The 21,496-nt window shown below is 43.7% G+C and overlaps 1 protein-coding gene across 4 annotated transcripts; it reads right to left on the bottom strand.

Moving 5' to 3' along the window:
* Positions 1 to 232: 232 nt before the first annotated feature.
* LOC118080874 (cytochrome P450 2C19-like) lies at positions 233 to 10,763 on the bottom strand. 4 transcript variants are annotated; one of them, XM_035106854.2, is made up of 9 exons: positions 10,581 to 10,763; positions 8,962 to 9,124; positions 7,803 to 7,952; positions 6,994 to 7,154; positions 4,719 to 4,895; positions 4,216 to 4,357; positions 3,219 to 3,406; positions 781 to 922; positions 233 to 458 (listed from the first exon to the last, which is right to left on the bottom strand). In XM_035106854.2, the coding sequence occupies exons 1-9, from the start codon at positions 10,761 to 10,763 to the stop codon at positions 277 to 279; spliced, it is 1,488 nt and encodes a 495-aa protein (XP_034962745.2). In that variant the 3' UTR covers positions 233 to 276. The 4 variants fall into 4 exon arrangements, with proteins under 4 accessions (XP_034962745.2, XP_034962756.2, XP_034962736.2 ...); XM_035106865.2 differs by having other exon boundaries at positions 7,803 to 7,958; XM_035106845.2 differs by having other exon boundaries at positions 8,962 to 9,131; positions 10,567 to 10,763.
* Positions 10,764 to 21,496: the final 10,733 nt, after the last annotated feature.

Genomic DNA, 21,496 nt, shown 5'->3' on the forward strand with positions numbered 1-21,496 from the left:
CAAGACGCGCCAAAAGCCACTTGGAGGTTCTGATTCAAGCTGAGCAGATGTGTCTTTGTAAATAGCACTGCCATTAGCACGGTAAATACTCAGCACCAATAAAAGATAAAATGCAGAGCTGTGTAGAGTCGTTACTCTGAAGTAGCCCAGTTCCATGAATAGTCAGGTAAGAATATAGGGCTCCACACATGAGGTGATATTTTGTTACAGGTTCTTTGAACAAAGATTTCCAGGTTGTGACTTTTCCACACGTGCAGCCCTCCTGAGGCAGGCTTTTCAGCGAGGGACAATGCAGAGCTGATAGGGCCGAGGGCAGTTGCCTATGCTGCTCATCACTGGTGTGAGATCGATGTCCTTGGGGTCAACGATGGACTTCAGAGTGAAGTTCTGTAATATGGTGGTCAAGAACAGGAAGATCTCCATACGGGCCAGACCTTCTCCCACGCATATCCTCTTCCCTGCAAGGGGAACCCAAAGTGTAAGATGCTTAACAACCACTTTGGCTGTTATGGAGAACATAACAATCATGCCAAAGGAGCAAAGGTGCTGCTCCAAGAACAGCTCCTGGGAGAGTCACTCTTTCCACCATTTCTCCAAGGTGCAAGGAGTTCTGATGGACCCAGAAGCCTCTGCCCCTCTCTCACAAACTGGGAGCCCTCCCAGTGTAGGCTGCAGGAGGGAGGAGGTTCCCCCTCATTTGCCCGACACCAGCCAATTAGGGAGACTGGAAAGACCTGAGCTGGCTAAGACTGCAGCCTACCGGGGGAGCAGAGATCTTACCTGCTGAGAAAGGCATGAAATAGTCGCTCTTCCTGAAGGTGCCATCTTTGTGCAAGAAATGTCCTGGGTCAAATTCTTTGGGGTTTGGAAATTCTTTGTTGTCATGTAGCACAGACGTCAGAATAGGATATATGGTAGTGCCCTGCAGAGAGTGCAAAGAAATGGGCTGGTTGGCCAGGACACCCAATGAAAGGATAAGATTGACTCTCACAAAGGAATGGTGTGGGAAGGCACTAACAGGAAGGAAGGTACTTTGAGGATACAGAAGAAGAATGGGGCCGCTTCAGAAGGCAACAGGGTGTTTAAAATGAGGTCCAGGCCTCAAGATGCCCAGGCGTTGGGCTAAACTACTTCCCTTGCTTGTACATAAGAAGATAACTATAGCTCTTTCGGATCAGTCCTGGCAGGGCCGGTGCTAGGGTTTTTTGCGCCCTAGGCGAGACCACCTTCTGGCGCCCCCCCCCCCCCAGTTAATAAAAAATAAATAGAAATAGAAAAAAGAAAAAAGTAGAAAAATAAAAATAAAAATAAAATAAAAAACAGCTGAGAGGCGCGGCGAGGTGGTCCCAGGCTCGCGCTCCCCACGCACCTCCGGAGCTTCATATTCACATTATTATAGGGGTTGTGCCCCCAATACCTTACATGTAGCTCAAAAAATGTGTGCAATCACCCTAAGAATTGTCAAAGACGGCACCAGATATGTTCAGCATTAAAACACTTCTCTTCCACTGCTTCAAACTCCCATTAGCAAGATGCCTTATATTAAGTCAGATCATTGGTTCATCTACCCCAGGACTGCCTACTCTTGAACAGCAGTGGCCCTTCTGGGTTTGAGATGGGTCTTTCCCAGCCCTACCTGGAAATGCTAAGAATTGCACCTGGGAGCACCCATTTGCAAAATAGTTCGCTGTTCCACTGAGCTACAGTTCTCCCCAACAAGTCTCTTGCTGTGTTGTGATTATTCTCCCATACCAGCAAATGCACATCTTCTAGTTTTGCCTTACACATTGTCTTCACAGAAATTTGGGGTACTGATATTCAGGGCTTGCGACGCCTGTTTTTATAGCTGTTTTTATAGTCTGTCTTTACATGGCAGTGGGCTATTCTGCACCAGGAACATATCCCCTGGATTTTTCAGCTTGATTATATTTCTATACTCTGTTGATGAAGTCAGGCTGCTATCCTTGTGCATTCAAAGTGTGTGGGAAAAGCACATGCAGCGGCGCAAACGGGAAGAAAGATAACCCTATAACAACTTTTTTTTAAAGTGGGTCTTTGAAAAGGGTCGAGTAGTGTAAACCCTAAGTGTGCCTGGTGTATGCACCTCCTGAAAGGAGGCCAGATCCCGAGGGGTGCCGAATCCTCCCCCTGCCCTCGCACGCCCCTTCCTCGCTCGGCGTAGCGCAAAGGCCCGTTTCCGAGGTGGCGCTTTGAAAGGCCCTCCGGGGTGGAACCACCAGGCCGGGCTGCTAACGTCACCACCAGGCCCGGATCCGGAGGTGCGCCGCCGCCGAGGAAGGCACGAAAACTCCGCGAGCCGCCCCGAGAGAGAGAGAGCTCTCCCTCCGCCTCTTTCCCCTTCCCACCCTGTCACATGAGAGCAGTGGAGCATACGCATAAACACCCTCGCGGCCTGGCAGCTGTGGCGGAGCCGAGGCGAAGAGCGTTGCGGGGGGTGGGTTCCACCGTGCAAGTCCACACACTGGGCGCCGCCCTGGGGTGAAGGTTGCCCTTCTTGCCAGCAGCAGCTCCACAGTCCACGCTTCTTTCCCTCGGCAAAGGTGGTCGCAGCCTTTTTCAGCCCTCGGGATAGCGGCCTGAAGCCGCTCAATAGTGACAGGCGCGGAGGACATAGCTGCCAAGTTTTCCCTTTTCTCGCGAGGAAGCCTATTCAGCATAAAAGAAAATCCCTTTAAAAAAGGGATAACTTGGCAGCTATGGCGGAGGAGGCAGCCCCAGGTTCGCGCTCCCCGCACGGCTCTGGAGCTTCACGCGGGGAGCGCGAGCCTGGGGCCGCATCCACTGCATCTGTCAGCTGTTGAGTGGCTTCAGGCCACTCTCCGGAGGCAAGTGTGCGCCTCAGGATAGCGGACTGAAGCCGCTACAGGTGACAGGCGCAGTGGAAGTGGCACCAGCGGGTGGCAGGCAGACTAGCGCCCCCTCCATTTTGGCGCCCTAGGCAGTGGCCTAGTTCGCCTAAATGGACGCAACGGCCCTGAGTCCTGGGGCCCCATCTGGTCCTGCATCCTGTTTTCATGGTGTCCAACCAAATGCCCATGGGAAGCCCTTAAATATCATCTAAGCAAGACAGCACTCTCAACTCCTGTGGTTTCTACCAACTGGTATTCAGAAGCATGCTGCCTCTGGTCATGGAGTAGAATATAGCCATCATGGCTAGTAGCCTACTATTACTACTCAGAGCCATGAAAAGAGCTGACCTTTGGAATGACATATTGTCTGAACCGTGTGTCTTTGAGTACTGCATGAGGGAGGCTCAGTGGGATGAGAGAGATGAACCTCTGGATCTCATGGATGACAGCATCTGTGTAAGGCATTTCCCCACGATCTGCCATGCAAGGACTTCGTGATCGGCCAATAACTCGGTCAATTTCTTCATGCACTTTCTCTGTAATAGGAAGAATGAGGTTTAACACCAGTGCAGGAAACATCATAGAAGCAAATGAAACTCCATGGGAGTGGCTGCCAGCCCCTGCACATTTTGGAGCTTTCTGATGCCAACTTTCCATTAACTTGTCACCACAGACAAGTTATTGTAGCTCACCTTCAGCAATAAACAGGGAAACATAATAACTAAAATTATTTATATATTAATTCAATTTCTATTCAAAAGGAGCCCCCTCTTTAGGGAAGTTATAGGGACAAGAGCCCCCTCTTTAGGGAAGTTATAGGAGCAAGTGATGGTGCAGTTTAGAGGGATTCCTATTGGAGGCACTGTCCTGCAGTGATTCTGAGTCCTGTTAGCTAGGGGTGATGGGAATTGTAGTACCAAACATCTGGAGGGCCAGAGTTTGCCTATGCCTGCCTTTGTCTAAACGATCTGCGCTGGCTGCCACTATACTACTGTGCCAGGTTCACGTTGTTACTGTTTGTATATAAAATCCTAAGATTTGCAATATAAGAGCTATAAGAGCTCATCCACACTTCTGTTTTTGCTGGGATTTCCAGGCACAGGTCTGTGATTACTAGGCATGGGTCTAAGCATTTCGTCGTCCCCCCCCCCCGGGTTTCTCCAGGAAAGCCTTCTGTTTACTGGTGATGTCAGTCAGGTTATCTGTGGATTGACGTTTGTTCCGATTCAGCAATGAACAGTGGGTTTTCCTGAGGAAAGTGGCAGAACAACAACCTCTTGGACCTTTGACACTTAAATCTAGGAAAGAAGTAGAATAATAAATACTAACATCGCATCCGTTTTACCTTGTATCTCTGGGTATTTGAGGAGGGTCATGATCCCGTATCGCAGTGTGGTGCTGGTGGTCTCTGTTCCAGCCACAAACAAGTCAACTGTGCTTATGGCCAAGTTTTCAATGGTGAAATGGGATGCACTATTACCTTTTTCCTGCAGAAACACACAGCACAGTCAGTGGAGTCAACTCAATTGTTCTGAATACAACATAACAAGAATTTAACTGCGCCACTGGGACCAGCTCCCTTCCCAAGACGCAACATCTTCTCTTAAGTCCTTTTACAGCTCATTCCTCTTGACATTCCTTGCCCAGAGGGCTAATCATTACGAAGAACTTCCCACGTACTGCAAAAACAGGTCAGGAATGGGAAATGAATCTACTCCAATGGGATGTGGGCAGGAATCTCTTTCCTTGGCATTCCCCACAACAAGCTGGATGGAAGTCTACTAGCTGGGAAGCTTCAGGAGTAGCAGAAGAACCCACCTGGAGAGTTCTGTGAATTTTCATGATTACCTGATCCATTTTCATAAGGAAGCAGTCGATAAAATCCCGAGGTGAGCTGGGGTCCAGAGTGGCCTTGTGCTCTTCAACCTCCTCCAAAACAAACTCTTTGGCTGCCAAGCTGTTTTTCAGCATTTTCTGGTGGGGCCCAGGGATGCATTTCATCAAAGAAGGGAAGAGGTTGTAGAGCTAGAAGAAACACCACAAGAGACCCATTGGCACCAACCTCAATCAGGGATTGTCCACACTCTGGCATCAATATAATGTTGGCCACTGTTGCTTTGTGTACATTTCAACTCTGTGGTCCACACACCAGCATTTTCACTACCAATGGCTCCAAAATCTATGTAGATGTTCCCCATCTGCATTACTGGGTGGCGCTTCATGAATGTACTGCATTGTATTATCTTCCCTTCCCCTCTATTAGTGCCTTCCCACCCTTTACCTAATGTTTGTAGAGGTCATATGCAGATTTTTATTTTTTAATTTCACCTATGTGTACCTTTAGAAAAATCTGAGAAATCATGCAACAATACATCCCCTGCCAGCTGTCTTATATTATTATTATTATTATTATTATTATTATTATTATTATTTTATTTTATTTTATTTTATTTTATCATTTATTGAATTTATACCCACAGGTCTCAGGGTGGTTCACAAAATAAAATCAAAATATAAAACCACAAAATGCATTATAAAATTAAAAACAACAACCCAATTCCCCCCCCCAAAAAAACCCTGCACATTTTAAAAGAGAGACCATTGTCTCTCAAGGTCAGTACTGCCTATGCAGCAGCTCTGCTGGGTTTCATTCAGGAGTCCCATTCCTAGCCAGGGATGCTACTAGGGATTGACTCTGGGATCCTATATAAACAAGCCAAATGCTGGAAAACTGAGCTATGGGATTACATATATATCTCCAAATTTAGTGCTCCGCCTGCTGAAACCAGGCTGTGTACACATCACTGGCTTAAAATGCAGCAAGGCACATAAGAAATGGCAGGATATATATGAAATGTGGCTAAAATCATGTATTCACACCTTCTCAAATCAGTAGTGGAAACACACTGGATGCAGAGGCAATGGCAATGTGTATACATCCAAAGTGATTAGTTCCAGTTATAATCTTGAGCCTGTGGGTTTTACTGGTTAAGCCAGTGATGGCGAACCTATGACACGCGTGTCAGACATGACACACAGAGCCCTCACTGCTGGCACACGCCCCATCGGCCCATTCGCGCTGTTGTTGTCCCCCCCCCCCCATTTGTTCTCCCGCTCCTACAGCTTGTCTCCGCTAGAGCTTGTCTTCGCTACAGCTTCTCTCCACTGTTAAAACCCGGATCCTTTTTTTGTTGTTGTTGCTGGTTGCCAGAGATTGGTTTTTTAACCCTTTCTGTGCTGTTTTTCTGGCGCTTTGGCAGACTATGATTGGGTGTAACAGCGTTCATTTTTTAACCCGTTCTGTGCTGGTTTTTGGCACTTTGGCACACTATGTCGGTGCTGCGTGTTCATTCCAGTGAAGGTATTATTCGTCATTTATTTCTGTTCTCTTTCCCCTCAAAAAAGTGCAGCAGCTTTGGGGCACCCCCCCAAAAAAAGCAAAGCAACTTTTGCACCCCCCAAAAAACCTCCAAAACTTTGGTCAGCAGCTCCCCCCAAAAAGCTCAACAACTCTGGGCACTTTGTGATAAATAAGGTTTTTTTTGTTTGGTTTGCTTAAATAATTAGTTTTTGGTTCATTAAATACAGTTATATATTACAATTATACATTTTTGTTATTTAAAATTTAAATATCATGAAATTGTGGGTTTTTTCTCGAAGTGACACACCACCCGAGTTATGCTTGGTTTTTTGGCGAATTTTGACACACCAAGCTCAAAAGGTTGCCCATCACTGGGTTAAGCTTTACTTCCTGTTCCACTGGGCTGCTGTCAAGTCAAACCTTGGTTACTAGACCCAGGTATTGGCATGGTATGCACCAGCCTTAATTGGATCTCCAAATTAAAAACATAAGAGCTTAAGAAGAGCCTATTGGTTCAGGCCAGGGGCCCATCCTGCTGCCACAGTGACTAACCAGTTGCCCATGACAAGCCTGTAACTAGGACATTAACAGAAATATTAAGAGGCAAAGGCAGTATGGGCCATGAGAAGCCTGGAAGCAAGACATTTAAACAGCAGGAAAATGGCCACAGCCAGAGGCAGTATCTACATAAAATAATTATTCCACATGCAAGTAAACTTTAGACTTTGTGGAAAAGGATGCCTTTAACCAGATGGCACCTACCTGTCCCCAAGAAGAACTAAGAACCTGAAAGTTTTCATTCATTAAGCTCATCATGGATAGGAACTTCTTGTCATTATAGTCGTATCGTTTCCCAAAGACAATTGCACAAATGACATTGGAGAGAGCGCAACTGAACAAGTAGGTTGGATCCAAGGGCTTCTCTGGAAGGACAACAACAAAAGATTTATCAAACCCCACTACAGATTTTAAGGCAATAATCTAGTCTGGAATTTCTGAGCTGCCATTTCCTGGCTCCTGGCCTCAGTGGACAGACAGGAAGTTGCCTTTCCCACAACAATGCTGGAGGCAAACACATCTTCAGTGGCTATGAGTGGTTTCTTCCAAGGACTTTCCAACGTTCTTTTTTTCAGCTTCAGCTGGTATTTCCTTGGATAGGAAAGAGCGACCACAGTGATGCAGGCCTTGGTGAACTCTAGACTAAAACTAGGGAATCTAAAGCACTTCTGTTGCTGGTAGACTAACTCCTGGACCACTGATGACTGCTGTTGGGCTGAAAGAAGATTGAATTCAATAACATCTGTGGAGCAGATAGAGAAGCAGCAGCCAGGCTTTAGTTGGAACCGGTCTGTGTCAGCATATTACACACCTGCTGAAAGATATGCATTGTCTGCCATTACATTGACAAGGTAAGTTCAGTGCATTACTGGTGTGTATGAAGCCCTCTGTGACCTAGGACCAGGTGACCTAAGGACCACCTTGTCCCATACACACTGGTCAGATCACTGTGATCAATCAGGGGAAGCCTTCCAAATTGCCACACACTCATCACATATTTGTTTCATACCCACCCTGAGTGTCCTGGAACTTTTCTCGCAGGAACTGTGCTTCCTCTTGGATCCTCTCCTCAATACTTTTCTTTCCCATCCCAAAGTTGCGCAGGGTGCTAAGGGCAAAACGTCGGAGCTGCTTCCACGCTTCCCCATTGCTGAATATAATTCCTGGAAAGCAGAAGAGAAATGGGCATGAAGGAGATGTCTGGACTGAAAGGGAGAGCAGAAGAAGCAGGTTGGAAGAGCAGGAGGCTCTTATTCTTGGCTCCGGACCAACTAGAGACTTGGTACTTTGGTGCCTCTTTATTCCATAATCAGCAGCTGGCCAGTCTTCTGATACATGCCCTTACTGTAAAATATATGTGTTTAGTGTGTATAAAATGCTATGTGTGTGTTGTGTATGCAACTTAGTGGAGGTTTGCATTTGCACAATGTTCATTTTGCAGCTAAAGCTGAAAAAGAGGTTTCAACTTTTCAATATTTATGTTATGCTCACTGATAATTCATCTCTTGGAGCCTGGGTCTCTCTCTGAAGCTGGAAGCATAATGAAGAAGCAATAGTTCTTGGACTATATTAATGAGAAAGAACTTAAAGAAAACTGGACTACATTGCTAGTTGTTTAAGTGCAATGTGTTGATTTGTACTTAGTTATTATTATTTTTTGTAACAAATTTAAAGACTCTTTCTTGGTGTGGAGAGTTTATTGATTCACAAGATCCAGGCCAGGGAATTCTGCTCACATAATTCTCACACTTTACTACCCACACTAGAATTACCCTAGAACATTGTTTTTAAAAGCTAGTAACTCATTCAATCCTGATTTGATTTCTGGTGCTTGCCTGCGTGGGCAGGGGTAAGCACCCCCGGGTGTAAGGTGGTGTGCATCCCAGGGGGGGCACCGCCTGTGGCAATGTCACTGCCCCTCAGGGATGGCACCTGGGGCACCACACCCACCTTTCTCCACTACTGCCCTAGACATTGCTTAAGTATGTTTATGAAATGGCTCATTTCTCTCTTAAATGCCAATGGCCAATATAAAGCTCTGCCATTAAAAGGCTGCTAATTATCTATTGCTACTGATGCAAGGACTTGTCATTGAACCTTTTTTGCTTTATTTTCATGAAAAGAGGGATTTTCCTGTCCCCCCACCCCCACTGGTCAACCAGCATAAAATACCTAATCCCTTGTTGAAATCATCAGCTAACGGCAGGTGTCCCCTGGCAGCAAATTCATCTCCATGGTCGATCAGTGCTTCTTTCACTGCATCATAGCCGTGCAGCACCACAACACGTTCTGCTCCAAAATACATTGTGAACACAGAGCCATACTTCTCACTAAACTGGAAAAAAGATAGAGGACACACATCTAGGTGGGTTTGCGGGTTAGGAGAGAGTCATATAGCTGATGTAGAGGCCCACTACCCCCGGACTCACTATGGGCATCTGAACCACATGACTCTTAATAACATACAGAAGAGTTCTGCAGCTAGATCAGGCCAACTAGTCCATGGCTGTTATCACAGTGGCCAACACAGTTCCTCTAAGAAGCTCAAAAACAAGACCTGAGTGCAATACTGTAGCACTCTCCCCTCCTGCAGGTCCCAGGAACTGGTGGAGGTACAGTGTCATCGCTAACAGCTATGGGTAGCTTTATCTTCAGTGAATTTTGTCTTCACATTTCTTTTAAATCATCCAAGTTGGAGGCTATCATCGCTACTTCTTTGGGCGTGAATTCCACAGTTTAAATATGCAATGCATGAAGGGCTACAATCTTGTGTGTGTTGTAAATCTTCCAACATTCATCTTTAACCGAAGGCTCCAAGTTTTAGCATTACAGACCCTTCAAGTGTCCCTATTTTCCAGGGACACCCCTGATTTAGAGAAGCCGTCCCAGTTTGATTACAGAATGTCCCCCCCTTTCCTTAGGATGTCCCTATTTTCATTGGAGAAATATTGGAGGGTATAGAGTTATCCGACCCCCTCTGAAGGCAATCCTGAAAAAGGAAGTGTTTTTATTTAATGTTTTGTTATGTTTTTATATATGTTGGAAGCTGCCCAGAGTGGCTGGGGCAACCCAGTAAGGTGTGTGGGCTATAAATAGTAAAATTATCATTATGGAATGGGATGTCCCTCTTTTCAATGGAGAAATGTTGGAGGGTATTGCATTATGAGAGAGAGAGATAAAAGTGTTTTCCCGTTCACTTTCTCTGTATCGTGAATATGATAATATGTTATCATGTCTGCCTCACACAAAAATGCCCAAACCATCCATGTGTGGAGGGAGAATTAGACTCACCCCCAGCACCATCTCTAGTATAATATAAAATTGCACTATTGCTTTTTAAAGTTCTTTACTCAGAAAGGGGCTTTATGGCTTTTCTGTTAAGCATAAAACAATAAAATCACAATAAAATAAGCTCTTTATGGAGCTGTGGGACCTGCTCAAAGTCCACCTCTTTTCTGTGGAGCCTTTGGGACAAGTCCCTGCTCCCCATCCCTGCTGATGTAGCCAAGCGCAAATCCATGCCACTGAAATAATAGTGATTCTGCTATTCTTTCCCTCCTGCTTGGGTGCCTCCTTGCCCTTTTCAGCCTCTCCTCTGTCAAAGTGCAGAGTCTGTTGCTTTATACTCTGCAAATGTGCCCTGCACACATGTGGTACCATCTATAAACAAACAAACAAACAGACAGACAATGGATTGTCCCCTGCCAAAACAGTCAAATGGCAAGAAACTTGCAAACAGGTAACAGTCATCAACAGACAGCTGTCGAGGAAGGTGCTCTTCTTTGGCTTACCTCCTGGAGAACCTGGGCCAGGTTGTTGATCTTCAGCTGCAGAGCATTCCCTACAATGGGCAGTGGAGTTGGGCCAGGTGGTAGCAGCTTTGCATTCTCTGGCGTCCTGCTCCTGACTGCAAGGAAAACAAGGCAAGAGATACATATGATCATCAAAATGATCACTGTCCCTAGAGGCTCCATGGCACCAGCTAACTGAGACTGAAATGACTCTAGACAAATTAATTTGCTTTCCAATTTTATATACTCTGAGGAGGTCACATATACATGGACTGTCACCAATAGGAATTCTAGGTTTCTCTGAGTAAATGAGATTAGCCATTAAGTAGATCAGGTTGTATAATCAAGAAATGAACTTCTCTGAACTTAAGTCCATAGCTGCCAAGTTTTCCCTTTTCTCGCGAGGAAGCCTATTCAGCATAATGGAATTTCCCTTTCAAAAAGGGAGAACTTGGCAGCTATGCTTAAGTCTGTATTTTTCTTCATCAATTAGTAAGGCAATGATAACGGCATTATTTACTGTGCACAAGTTCTGTGATGTAAGACAACCAAGGGTTCGGTTTATTTCTGCAAAACATAGTAATGTAGCCTTGTGGCAAATGCTTCTGCTTTTAAGGTTCCTGCAGGAGATTTTATTGTACACTCTGTGTGCTTGGTTGGAGGTTTCTTGAACCTCAGATGCCCACAAATGTGACAAATTGTGTCAGAAGTGTAGAGAAAACTTGTATTATTATTATTATTATTATTATTATTATTATTATTATTATTAAAAAATCAAAGGTATGTATGCCAAACAGGTAAACAAACAAACAAAAAAAGACAACAGATTTCATGGTTTGGAGCAACACACATGTAAAATAAATTACTGCAATCTTGGGCAAGTCTGGACTATTGGAACACACATATTTGGAAAAAGAACTTGAGGGCAGGTCCATAATGGACCTCAGCTTCAGCACAAATACATCCCCGTTAGCAGACCTTGCAGCTTGGGTGAATTAGACTGAGAAGTTTACGTACAGTTTCTGGATTTCTACAGCTTTATTCATGCAGGAACAGGATTATCTTGGCAAGAACTATTTACAGGATGAGTACCCTGTTTCTCATATTTTATGACATACCCATAAAATAAGCCATAGCAGGATTTTTGGTAGGGATAAAAAGAGAGAGAAATAGCAGGCATTTCATCAGGAGAGAACAACAAAATGGTTCAGCTTTTACAGGTGGAGTTAACTTAGAAAAATACTACAATCAAGTGCTGGCTAGATTGCTATACAAACAGTGCTCTTGTGTGGTTTAAAGTAATACATGGATTAGCTAGAGGTTCAGGAGAAGGAAGTTTGTTCACTTTCCCTCAACAATCCCATCTAGCACTACCCACTAATGTGGACAGGACACACCAAGATAGATTTTGGAAACATAAACCTGGAAGTGCTTTTGTATTGATAAGACACACCAATGTGCTCTTCAAAACAGTGACTCATGTGCCCTAGTGGGGACAAAACCATGGTCACTAGTGCACATGGTGACACAGAACATTAACTTCTTGTTTTCATTTAGTCCAATTCTTCCATCCACCTCTTAGAAGAGCATCATACTTAGTACAAGAGGGGAGCAAGATGATGGAAGCCTGCCAAGCTATCTATTTGAAGTATTGAGAGGTCGCCTTTTAAGGGGTAGCTCCTAAAACAGGAGTGATCCTCAAGCATTTCAAAAAAAGATGTCAAAAAGAAGAAAGTATGGTAAATAGGTATCCTGTTGTGTATATTAGCTGGCCTTTATACACTGATTCAAAGCTCAAATATACTCATGTAACAGGTTATAGACATCCATAAAATTACTGTAATTAGCTGGGATAATATCTCCCTTATACCAATGTTAAATTCTCTTTCAAACTGACTTGTCAGTTTAGTTTGCATTAACTTATTTGAACTCGTGGTTCAGTTCGTAAACCAAAGTGCACCAGGTGTTCTTGCCAAGAACTGTTGCTGCTCTGTGTGTTTTGAGTCAATCTCCTGTCAGTGCAGATCACAGAAGTTCAGCCCATTCTAGCCACAGCTCTGCAGAGAGAGGCCAACTCAGTTCACCAGAGTTCTGATTGCATAAACTGAGTTTATTTGCCAGAGCAACTGGTGAAGTGGTAGAGCCTCTGCCTTACAAGAACATTGTCCCAGGTTAAAGACCCGTTATCACTCAGTAGGGGCATGAAGAGCCCTTTTACTCGGGATAAGACAGCTTCTTACATCCCTGTGTCAGGGCAAGGCACCATGATCTGATTATTATAAAAGCAGTATAACTACACCATGATGAGCCCACAGAGGAAGGAGACAGGGCTCTGGTGCACAGAATGGAGGCTGCATTCTTGCTGCTGCATTTGTGGGTAACCAGTACTTAGTGTCCAAATGTGAGGTACATGGGGATCCTCGGGGAGAAAGCATGCAGTCTCCTTTATTACTATATATTGAATTCTTCCCTGCTTCGCACCATAAGGTCCCAGGGCAGGTCACGCAATCTAAAATTTCAATATTAAGCAGTATAATGTTGCACCCCATTCACACCGCTTGATGCTATTTGTTGTCCTCACATGTGAAGGAGCCACACCACATGATAGCCAGGCATCAAGGAGCCTCCGTGTGGTCATGGCTTGTCCTGTTGCAGAAGGAGAAGCCCATAGATTGGCCTATTCTCTAGCACCCGTTCATCTGCATCTATCTACCGTCAGTCAGCCTGAAGTTCCAATTATTTTTATTCAATCAATTCCATTAATGAACTACTTCCTAAAACACCTCAAAGGAATTTTACAACAACAAACAATCAACGAGAATATATATATGCATTATATGCATATATTTTATATGGAAAAACAATTCATATTAAGTAGGCTCCTGGCCTTCCTCTGCTATTCTTAAACTTTAAAAAAAGAGGATATCCTTGCCTTTGGAGAGCTGAAGGTTGAGGCTCCAGATATTGTGCTCAAATGATTGAAGGAGGGTTGTGCCACTCTGCCTTTCTGTTTTGTTTTAGTTTTGTCTTCCTCGATCCTCTTCTTCTGTTGTCTTCTCTATGGACTGAAGCAGACTGACTGTCACCCAGCCACAAATTCACTTCTGCTCCCCACCACCCAGTAGTCTTAACTCCATCCAACCACATTATCCAAATTATTCTAAACCTGCACCCACGAATTGAATATGTGCCTATTACTGTACTTTGCATAATAAAAAAATTCCTTCAGTAGCACCTTAAAGACCAACTAAGTTTTTATTTTGGTATGAGCTTTCGTGTGCATGCACACCATACCAAAATAAAAACTTAGTTGGTCTTTAAGGTGCTACTGAAGGAATTTTTTTATTTTACTTCGACCCAGACCAACACGGCTACCTACCTGTAACCTGTACTTTGCATACTGAGAATTCTAACTCACAGCTGTCAAAGTCCCACAATACAGTTACAGTACAAATATCAAAATGCAATACTGATTAAAACAGATTACACAGGCTGGGCATTGTTAATATGTGATAAGAAATTAAAGTTTTTAACTTATAAAACATGACAGTGCAAAAAAGCCCAAGGGAATGTCTCCAAATCTTAAACCCTACAAGAGAGGAAGAAATTCTTCAACTCCTAAATAAACCCAAGAAGAACAGAAAGGTATAGGCTTCAGCCTCCATAACTATTCCATTTATTTTCTTAACAAGATCTGTTTGCAACTTTTCCAGAGCCCCAAACCTCAAATCTGCTACAGAATGATTTTGTTCCATAATTTGACCGAGTTTCTTATACCACAGATTCCATCCTATTGTTGCACACCATCCCATCCCTTCCACCAGACAACTCCTCAACCGGCATGCTGACATTTCAACTTCCGCTATCAGTGACTGAAACCTAACTGTTGAGAAGCTGTACTGGGGAGGTGGGTGGGGAGAACAGAAACCAAGGCAGAGCAGAGAAGCCCAGCAAAAAAGCACTTATTCACACTAATGGAGAACATATGCCCCCAAAAGCAACTAGGGAAAGAGTGGTCTGCAGTACCCAATGTCCTCCCAGCTCCTGTTCTTGGGAGCCTGGGACTGTTCCTTTCATATTACAGTACTGTATATAGTTCCCTCCCCCCCCTTTTTAAATCCCACTTTCTTCCAGTGAGCTGAAGGTGAGGCATATGGTCTCCCCATTATATCCTCACAAGGCTGAGATACTGTGACTAGGTGCAAGGTCAACTTGTGAATTTTGTGGTTGAGTGGGGATCTGAGCTCTGCTCCCCCAGGTCCTATTCCAACACTGCAGCCACCGCACCAATCTGGTATATGTATTAAATGCATTCCTGTACAGCAAATGGTTAATAAATATTGAGGTTGAGTGAAGTCCAGCACCAACAAAACAGAAAATTTTTCTAAGTACTAACTTATTGTTCCATATGTACTCTACCACCAAAAGTACATCCTAACATATCATTTTACTAAAATAAAATAAAATCATTTAAATCTTGAAATACTTTCTTATTTACATCAGTGTAAATAAATTATAGCATTTTGTATCAAAATTGTACTTATCTTGGTTGGCTTTTTCATATTTTAGTTCTTTGTCAGCGACTTGACAGCTATGATTCAAAAAGTGGCATAAAATGAACATTATCCTACTTGCCTTGCATGCATGCATGTATTTATTAGATTCCTTATCCACCCTTTCAGGTTCAACAATCAAATATATAATGCTAAAACAAATAAAGCAGTTACAATCCAGGAGGTTTGCAGGAAAGCAATATTTCCCTGCATTATTTGGGAATTGGGGGGAAAAGTGCATTTAATTTACATTACGAAAGATTTAGGCTCCTTATCTTAGAATAAAAACAAGATGGGTTTAAAAAACCTCTACGATACTGTGTGTCTTTTCCCCACGTGAAATGGGTGTATGCGACAATTGTTCATGGAGCTCATCTTCATCCAGTTTGCCACATTCAGCACCCCTTCGTAATCCCACTCCTTTTACAAATTGAAAGTGCTGCATGTAGCTGTATGGCTGCTTTGGGATTATATCTGGGTGGAAAAATGACCTCACTACACTGCACACCAAGTATAAACTATAAAAGATCAATCTCATGAGCTTGCAATGTCTTTTTTTAAAAAAAAAGTAATTCCAAAATTGATTACAGTACTTTATATTACTACTGATGTTCATTAGGTTTGTCATTTATCCACCACTTCCTGTGATATAAATGAGTGAATTTATTAAGTGCGCCACCTTGGGGCATGTCAGAGGCCATTTTATATAAGCACAGAGTAATCAGTTCCCTGGCTGTGATTTTTCTCTGTGACATTTGGGCCGTTGACCCTGAGAATCTTGCAGGAGCCCGCTTTCATTTCCAGTGCTGAGAAACAGTATTGATGCTTCCATTAGCAAAGCTGTTCTGTTAGTTTTCAGGCGGTATTGATTAAAAGCAGACATTATTTTTAATCTGATGCATTAGGGCCAAACACAAGAGTTATTAGCATTCTAAATGGTATTGGATCATCATTTAATTTCATGTACAGGCTGACATTTATGTTACATTTCCAAGGTAGTTGCCCTTTCTCTGTAAACGAGAACCTGGTAACATTATTTACAGTCTCACATTGTCTTGTTCTAGATAGTTCTAGGTAGAGAGGCTTGAGGAACTTTCTTTTTTAAATTAGATTTTATTAAGGCTTTTCATAATACATTCCAATGAAAGACAAACTAATGTAAACCAAAATAAAGAGAGAAAAGAAAAATGCAAAGTCCTCTCTCACTGGTAACTCTTAACTCTTGTCTCACACAGAAATGGGTGGACCAGTCTTAGTTACCGATTTACTAGTCCTGGCACAATTTTTGTTGCACTGCACAACGCAACGCAACGCAACGCAACACAACACAACACAACACACTGGCTGAGATACAAACTCGCACAGAGACTGGCTACTTTTATAGGGAGAATGAGTCATCACTCAAGATGAGTCCCGAGTCACAGTCACTTAGCAGTTTGCTGTTAACAGTTAGCAGTTAGCAGGCTTGAATGATTGTGTAGGCCTTGTAGGCCTTACTGCTTCTGCTCTCAAGAACCTTTGTCTCATGACAGATTCATGGGGTCTGGGAGTCGGATTCTGTCAGGAGAGTTTGTTCTGAGAGGTGGTAGAGTTGAGGAGAGCCGAGAACTCTCAGTATATGCTCTAAGGTTCTGAATCGCAGAACATGGTTAAAATAGAAAAGACACAGCCCCACATGGCGTTTACAAGAAAACGGGTCGTCTGAGGGAATACTCTGACAGGAAAGGGCAGTAGTGATTCCAAGGCCAAGGAGGATTTGGATGTCTGTAAGGGGGAAAGTCCAGTTAAAAACCTACGTTCCTGAAGTGTGAGTGGAGAAGTCTGATCTATGGAAGATGTGTAAAAGAAAGTAACCTAAAGCCTGAACAGCATGCAGCCTATAACTTGGAACAGTATACGTTTTAATAAAAAGCAACAGCACTGTTTTGTTACATTTCTGTGGAAGAAGAAGAACCAAAACTCCTTGTTTACATCTGTTATAATAAAGTTTGTTTGCAACCTGTTTTCCCAAAAGAAAAACCCACCCTCACTCGTGATTCATTCTCCATTGGGGATTTTACCTGAGGGAAAGGGAAACACAGGCCTGGCGCAGCCGCGCCAGGGAGAGAGAGAGAGAGCCGTTGCAAGGGGCTCCCTGTTCTGGCCCGCCTCATGCTGGGCAGGAGCTAGGAGAGAATGGGCCCTTGCATCCCTTGGCCAGGCGGCATCCCTGCTGGCAGAGGAGGTGGACAGACGGCAAGACTCACAGTGGTGGCAGCGCCCCAGCCTGAGGAGGCATGCACACATGGTCCCAGCACCACATGGAGCCGCTGGTTAGGGAGTGCCAAACTTTCCTTGCCATGGGTCCTGGCAACCCATGCTATGCCGCTGGCTTACCTGAAAGCTTCCCTTTCTTCTCCCACCCTGGGAGGTCTTCCCTTCCTTGCTTCTCACACAGGGTCCTTCACCAACCATCCATGTGAATTCCAATCTGAGCAGACTTGAACTGCATCTCTGATACAAATATATGAATAGCGATTGGGGGGGGGCTCATACCTGGGGAGCAGAGAATTAACCCCCCCCCCCCACTATGTCCATAACCCTTCCTTCCCCAGATGCAACCCCGCTGTCTAAAATGTCTGCTACTCCTTAATGAGATACACAGTGCTTATTTCAAGTCTAACTACAATAGCAGAGAAGGAATTTCAGGATGGTCACAACTGGGAGGGAAGGATTATCCCTTCCTCCCCTTTCCAGCTCTGACTTTTCAGGCCATGATTAAGCTTCACAGCCAATCATATGCAGTTTGTGGTATCTGTGTGGTTGCAGTGGATGTGCAGTTTCTCCAGTTTGCAAATGTGCCCTTGGGACCAAAATGGTTTGTGACCCCACAATGGAATATTCTTCATGCTGACTCCTCAGAAGCCGAGGGAGAGAGATGCCCACTCAATCCCTCTGATCTGATGAACTGGCACTTTTACAAGTGCCACATGATGTTTCTTCTGCACTTGTACGGAATCAGTATTTTCAGCATGGTAGCACCTACACTTTGACATTAGGCAGGCATCTTTGCTGTACTTTTTTTTGGCACCTGCTAAAACTTTTTTTTACGGTAAAAAAACTACAGTCAAGGGAATTGAAATCAAATAGGTGATGTAAGTACTAGCACTATCTTCCTTATCCTGTCCTTATCCTTTCCTTCATCCTCTCTTACACCTCCTCATTACTTTGTTAACATCCAACACCTGTTGAGAAACCAATAATGAAAGAGTGTATTTATATCCAGAAGAAAACAGGGTACCGGTAACTTTGCTAAGCAAACCAGTGTCTTAAGCTTAAACCAAGAAATTGTATCTTCAATGATATATAAGTATGTATTTATAAATTGTTGTAGCAAATGTAACATTTTGCATAATGTAAATTTACTTTGTATCTATTTTGTATTTATTGTGCATGCTCTGTGTATACAATCAAATGTTTATAAGTGCATTAAGTTGATCATAATAAGGTTTTGTTTGAATTATCATTAGTTAATATCAATACATGTATCAATGCTTCAAGATCAGATTACCGAATTAGCCCGGAAAACAACCCAGGGAGTGGGCTAACAGCCAGCCTCAGTAAACGGGCCCCATCGGGGGCAAACCAGCAGCCTTCTAATTACTCGGACTGCTAGGGCAAAACAGGTGCAAAACGCCAGCACCGTGTCTACAACTCCATCACCACTCCATGGTTAATGTGAGCAACATTGAACTTACCTCTTGCTTAAATCTTCATGAACCCATTTAAAAAACAAAGACAACAAAAGACTGAGTTAAGCACTTGGATAATTCTAATCAAATTAGATATTATAAGTTCATTTTTGGTTGAGTAGTTTGCAAATCTCTGTGGCATTTTGTAAGAATTTCTCACACAAGACTGATAAATCATGTATAATCACTTTTGAGCTTATTGTATGAATATTTGTTGCCGTGTTGTACTGTTTTTGGCACCTGCTAAAACTTTTTTTTTCTTAGGCAAAAGCTGACATGTATTTTAATATGTAAAGCTGACATGTATATGTAATTTTACATTTTAAGGCATAGCTTTTAACTGCTGGGTTTTTTACTATCTTGGGGAGAAATTAGGCCAACTTGTTTTTAACTTCTGGTTTTTATCAATAGTTTTAATTTATATTTTTTTAAAAATTGTATATGGCTTAGGGTTTTTACGATTAAGTGGTATACACATTCTGATACTTTAAAAAGATTTTTTTATTATTACATTAATATTGGCTCCAGGTAAAGTATCTGGACACTGAGGGCATCAAATCTGCAAAATTAAACTGGCTTTAATAGTCCTTCCCTCTCCACAGATGACCCTGGGAAATCCATTTAAAAAATCAGCACCTTCACCATACCCAAGGTTCTTTTGGAGAAGCCACACTGGAATAAAACCAATATATACATTTGTAGGATATATTAAAATTGGGTTCTTTGGGTGTTTTACCAGACAAAAATGAACAATCAGCTTTCTTACTGTAATTGATAAGACAACATGGAAGCAACCTACACTGTTGTTAGTAACCATATTGAAATAAATAAATAAAAATTCACTGTTGGCCAAAATATACAAAATTGCAAAGACAATATTTGGAGAATGACTCAAATGCACTTTCACAGCCTCCAAAAGTACAACTGCTGTTTAGATATTACGTGTATTGTGCAACAAAGGAATTGAGAATTGCATCATTTATTTTACAACGGCGAGAAACATAGTTGGAATATACAAACAGAGTTTATATAACAAATCCACTTAAACTTCATTTCACAACCACAGTTGGAAAACAAACATATCAACCTAACTGTTAAAATGAGACTCAGTTAGAACACAAACAGTATATTGGGCACTGATTCAAAATAATTTAATGGTTAGAAGACTCTTCTGCTCCCCATAGTTTTGTAAAACCCAAAGGGATAAGTTGATAATTGTCTTGATCTGAATATAAATATATACCCAATACTAAAGCTGATAGAGCACGAGACTATTATTATTATTATTATTATTATTATTATTATTATTTATACCCCACCTGTCACAGGCGATAGTTGCAACTACTCTAGAGTAAAGACTCTCCAGACCTTTGCCTTTTCATGCTTTTATTGAGTGCAGGCTATTTACAGTGCTAGAGCTATACAGGATACATCTGCTCTGTCTGACCCAGAACCCTGGTGTCAGGAGTATGGGCAGGAGTCAGGCTCTGGGGCCTGTAGTGCCTTGCAGGACTGGGGCCTGCCTCAGCTTGTGCTGGGGAAGCAAGGCGTGGCCACACAGGTGAAGACATCAGCTTGTGCTGGAGAGGCAAGGAGTAGTCACCCAGGTGAGGCCACTTGAGATTTCACTGCACCTGGTGGCAGGAGCTGGGAGGGATAAAAGCCCAGCATTTCCCTTCAGTTCTTTGCCACAGCAACGCTTTCCCTGCCTGGTTGCATCTGGCCTCCTGCTCCTTGGACCCTCGCCTTGTCGACGCCTTGCTCCTCGACCCTTGGACCTTCACCTTGCTTCCTGTTCCTTGGACCCTTGCCTTGCCGACGTCTTGATCCTTGCTTTGTGGACCCTTGCCTTGCCGACATCTTGCTCCTGCTCCTTGGACCATTGCCTTGCCGACATCTTGATCCTTGCTCCGTGGACCCTTGCCTTGCCGACGTCTTGATCCTTGCTCCTTGGACCCTCGCCTTGCCAATGCCTTGCTCCTCGACCCTTGGACCTTCGCCTTGCTTCTTGTTCCTTGGACCTTCGCCTTGCTTCTTGTTCCTTGAGCCTTCGCCTTGCTTCTTGCCCCGTGGACCTTCGTCTCTGCCTTGCTCCTTGACCCTGCAACTGCCTGCTGCTGGACCCTCAGCCATGCACCTGTTCCTGCTTCTTCACCACCATCTTGCCTCTGGTCCTGACGCCCGCCGACCGGACCGTGACACCTGGAATGGCGCACTCCACGTCCTCTTCCAACATAAGAGTCGGGGCACCCCAAATCTCCTCCCGCGTTTCCTCCCGCGTAATTCCGGAACCGGAGGGAAAAAGGGTCTCCTTTCCATGTTTTCCTTCTCCCCCTCTTCCCCCTCTCTCACTTTCTGTCCCACGTGCAGCAGGAGCTCTCCTATGCTGCTAGAGCCCCGTCTCCTCCTTCCTCCTTCCTCACTGGACTCATCCCCCTCCCCGCTGACGCTACTGCTGGTGGAAGAGCTATTCCTCAGGATGGGGGGGGGCTCTCTGTACCCTTTCCCCCTCACACCACCCATCTGGCTGAATTTCCCCAGCCACTCTGGGCGGCTTCCAACAGAACATTAAAATGTAATAATCTATTAAACATTAAAAGCTTCCCTAAACAGGGCTGCCTTCAGACGTCTT

The sequence above is a fragment of the Zootoca vivipara genome, chromosome 1 (genome assembly GCF_963506605.1).
Source record: "Zootoca vivipara chromosome 1, rZooViv1.1, whole genome shotgun sequence".
NCBI classification, from domain to species: domain Eukaryota; kingdom Metazoa; phylum Chordata; class Lepidosauria; order Squamata; family Lacertidae; genus Zootoca; species Zootoca vivipara.

What these genes read in the sequence shown, in the direction of transcription:
- LOC118080874 (XM_035106845.2), bottom strand. Translation starts at nt 10,763, where the DNA reads ATGGAGCCTCTAGGGACAGTGATCATTTTGATGATCATATGTATCTCT. An exon ending in TGATTTCAACAAGGGATTAG is followed by an intron (nt 7,953 to 8,961) that starts GTATTTTATGCT and finishes TCTGCTTTCCAG; the next exon opens with GAATTATATTCAGCAATGGG. An exon ending in CAAATACCCAGAGATACAAG is followed by an intron (nt 3,407 to 4,215) that starts GTAAAACGGATG and finishes TTCCTATTACAG; the next exon opens with AGAAAGTGCATGAAGAAATT.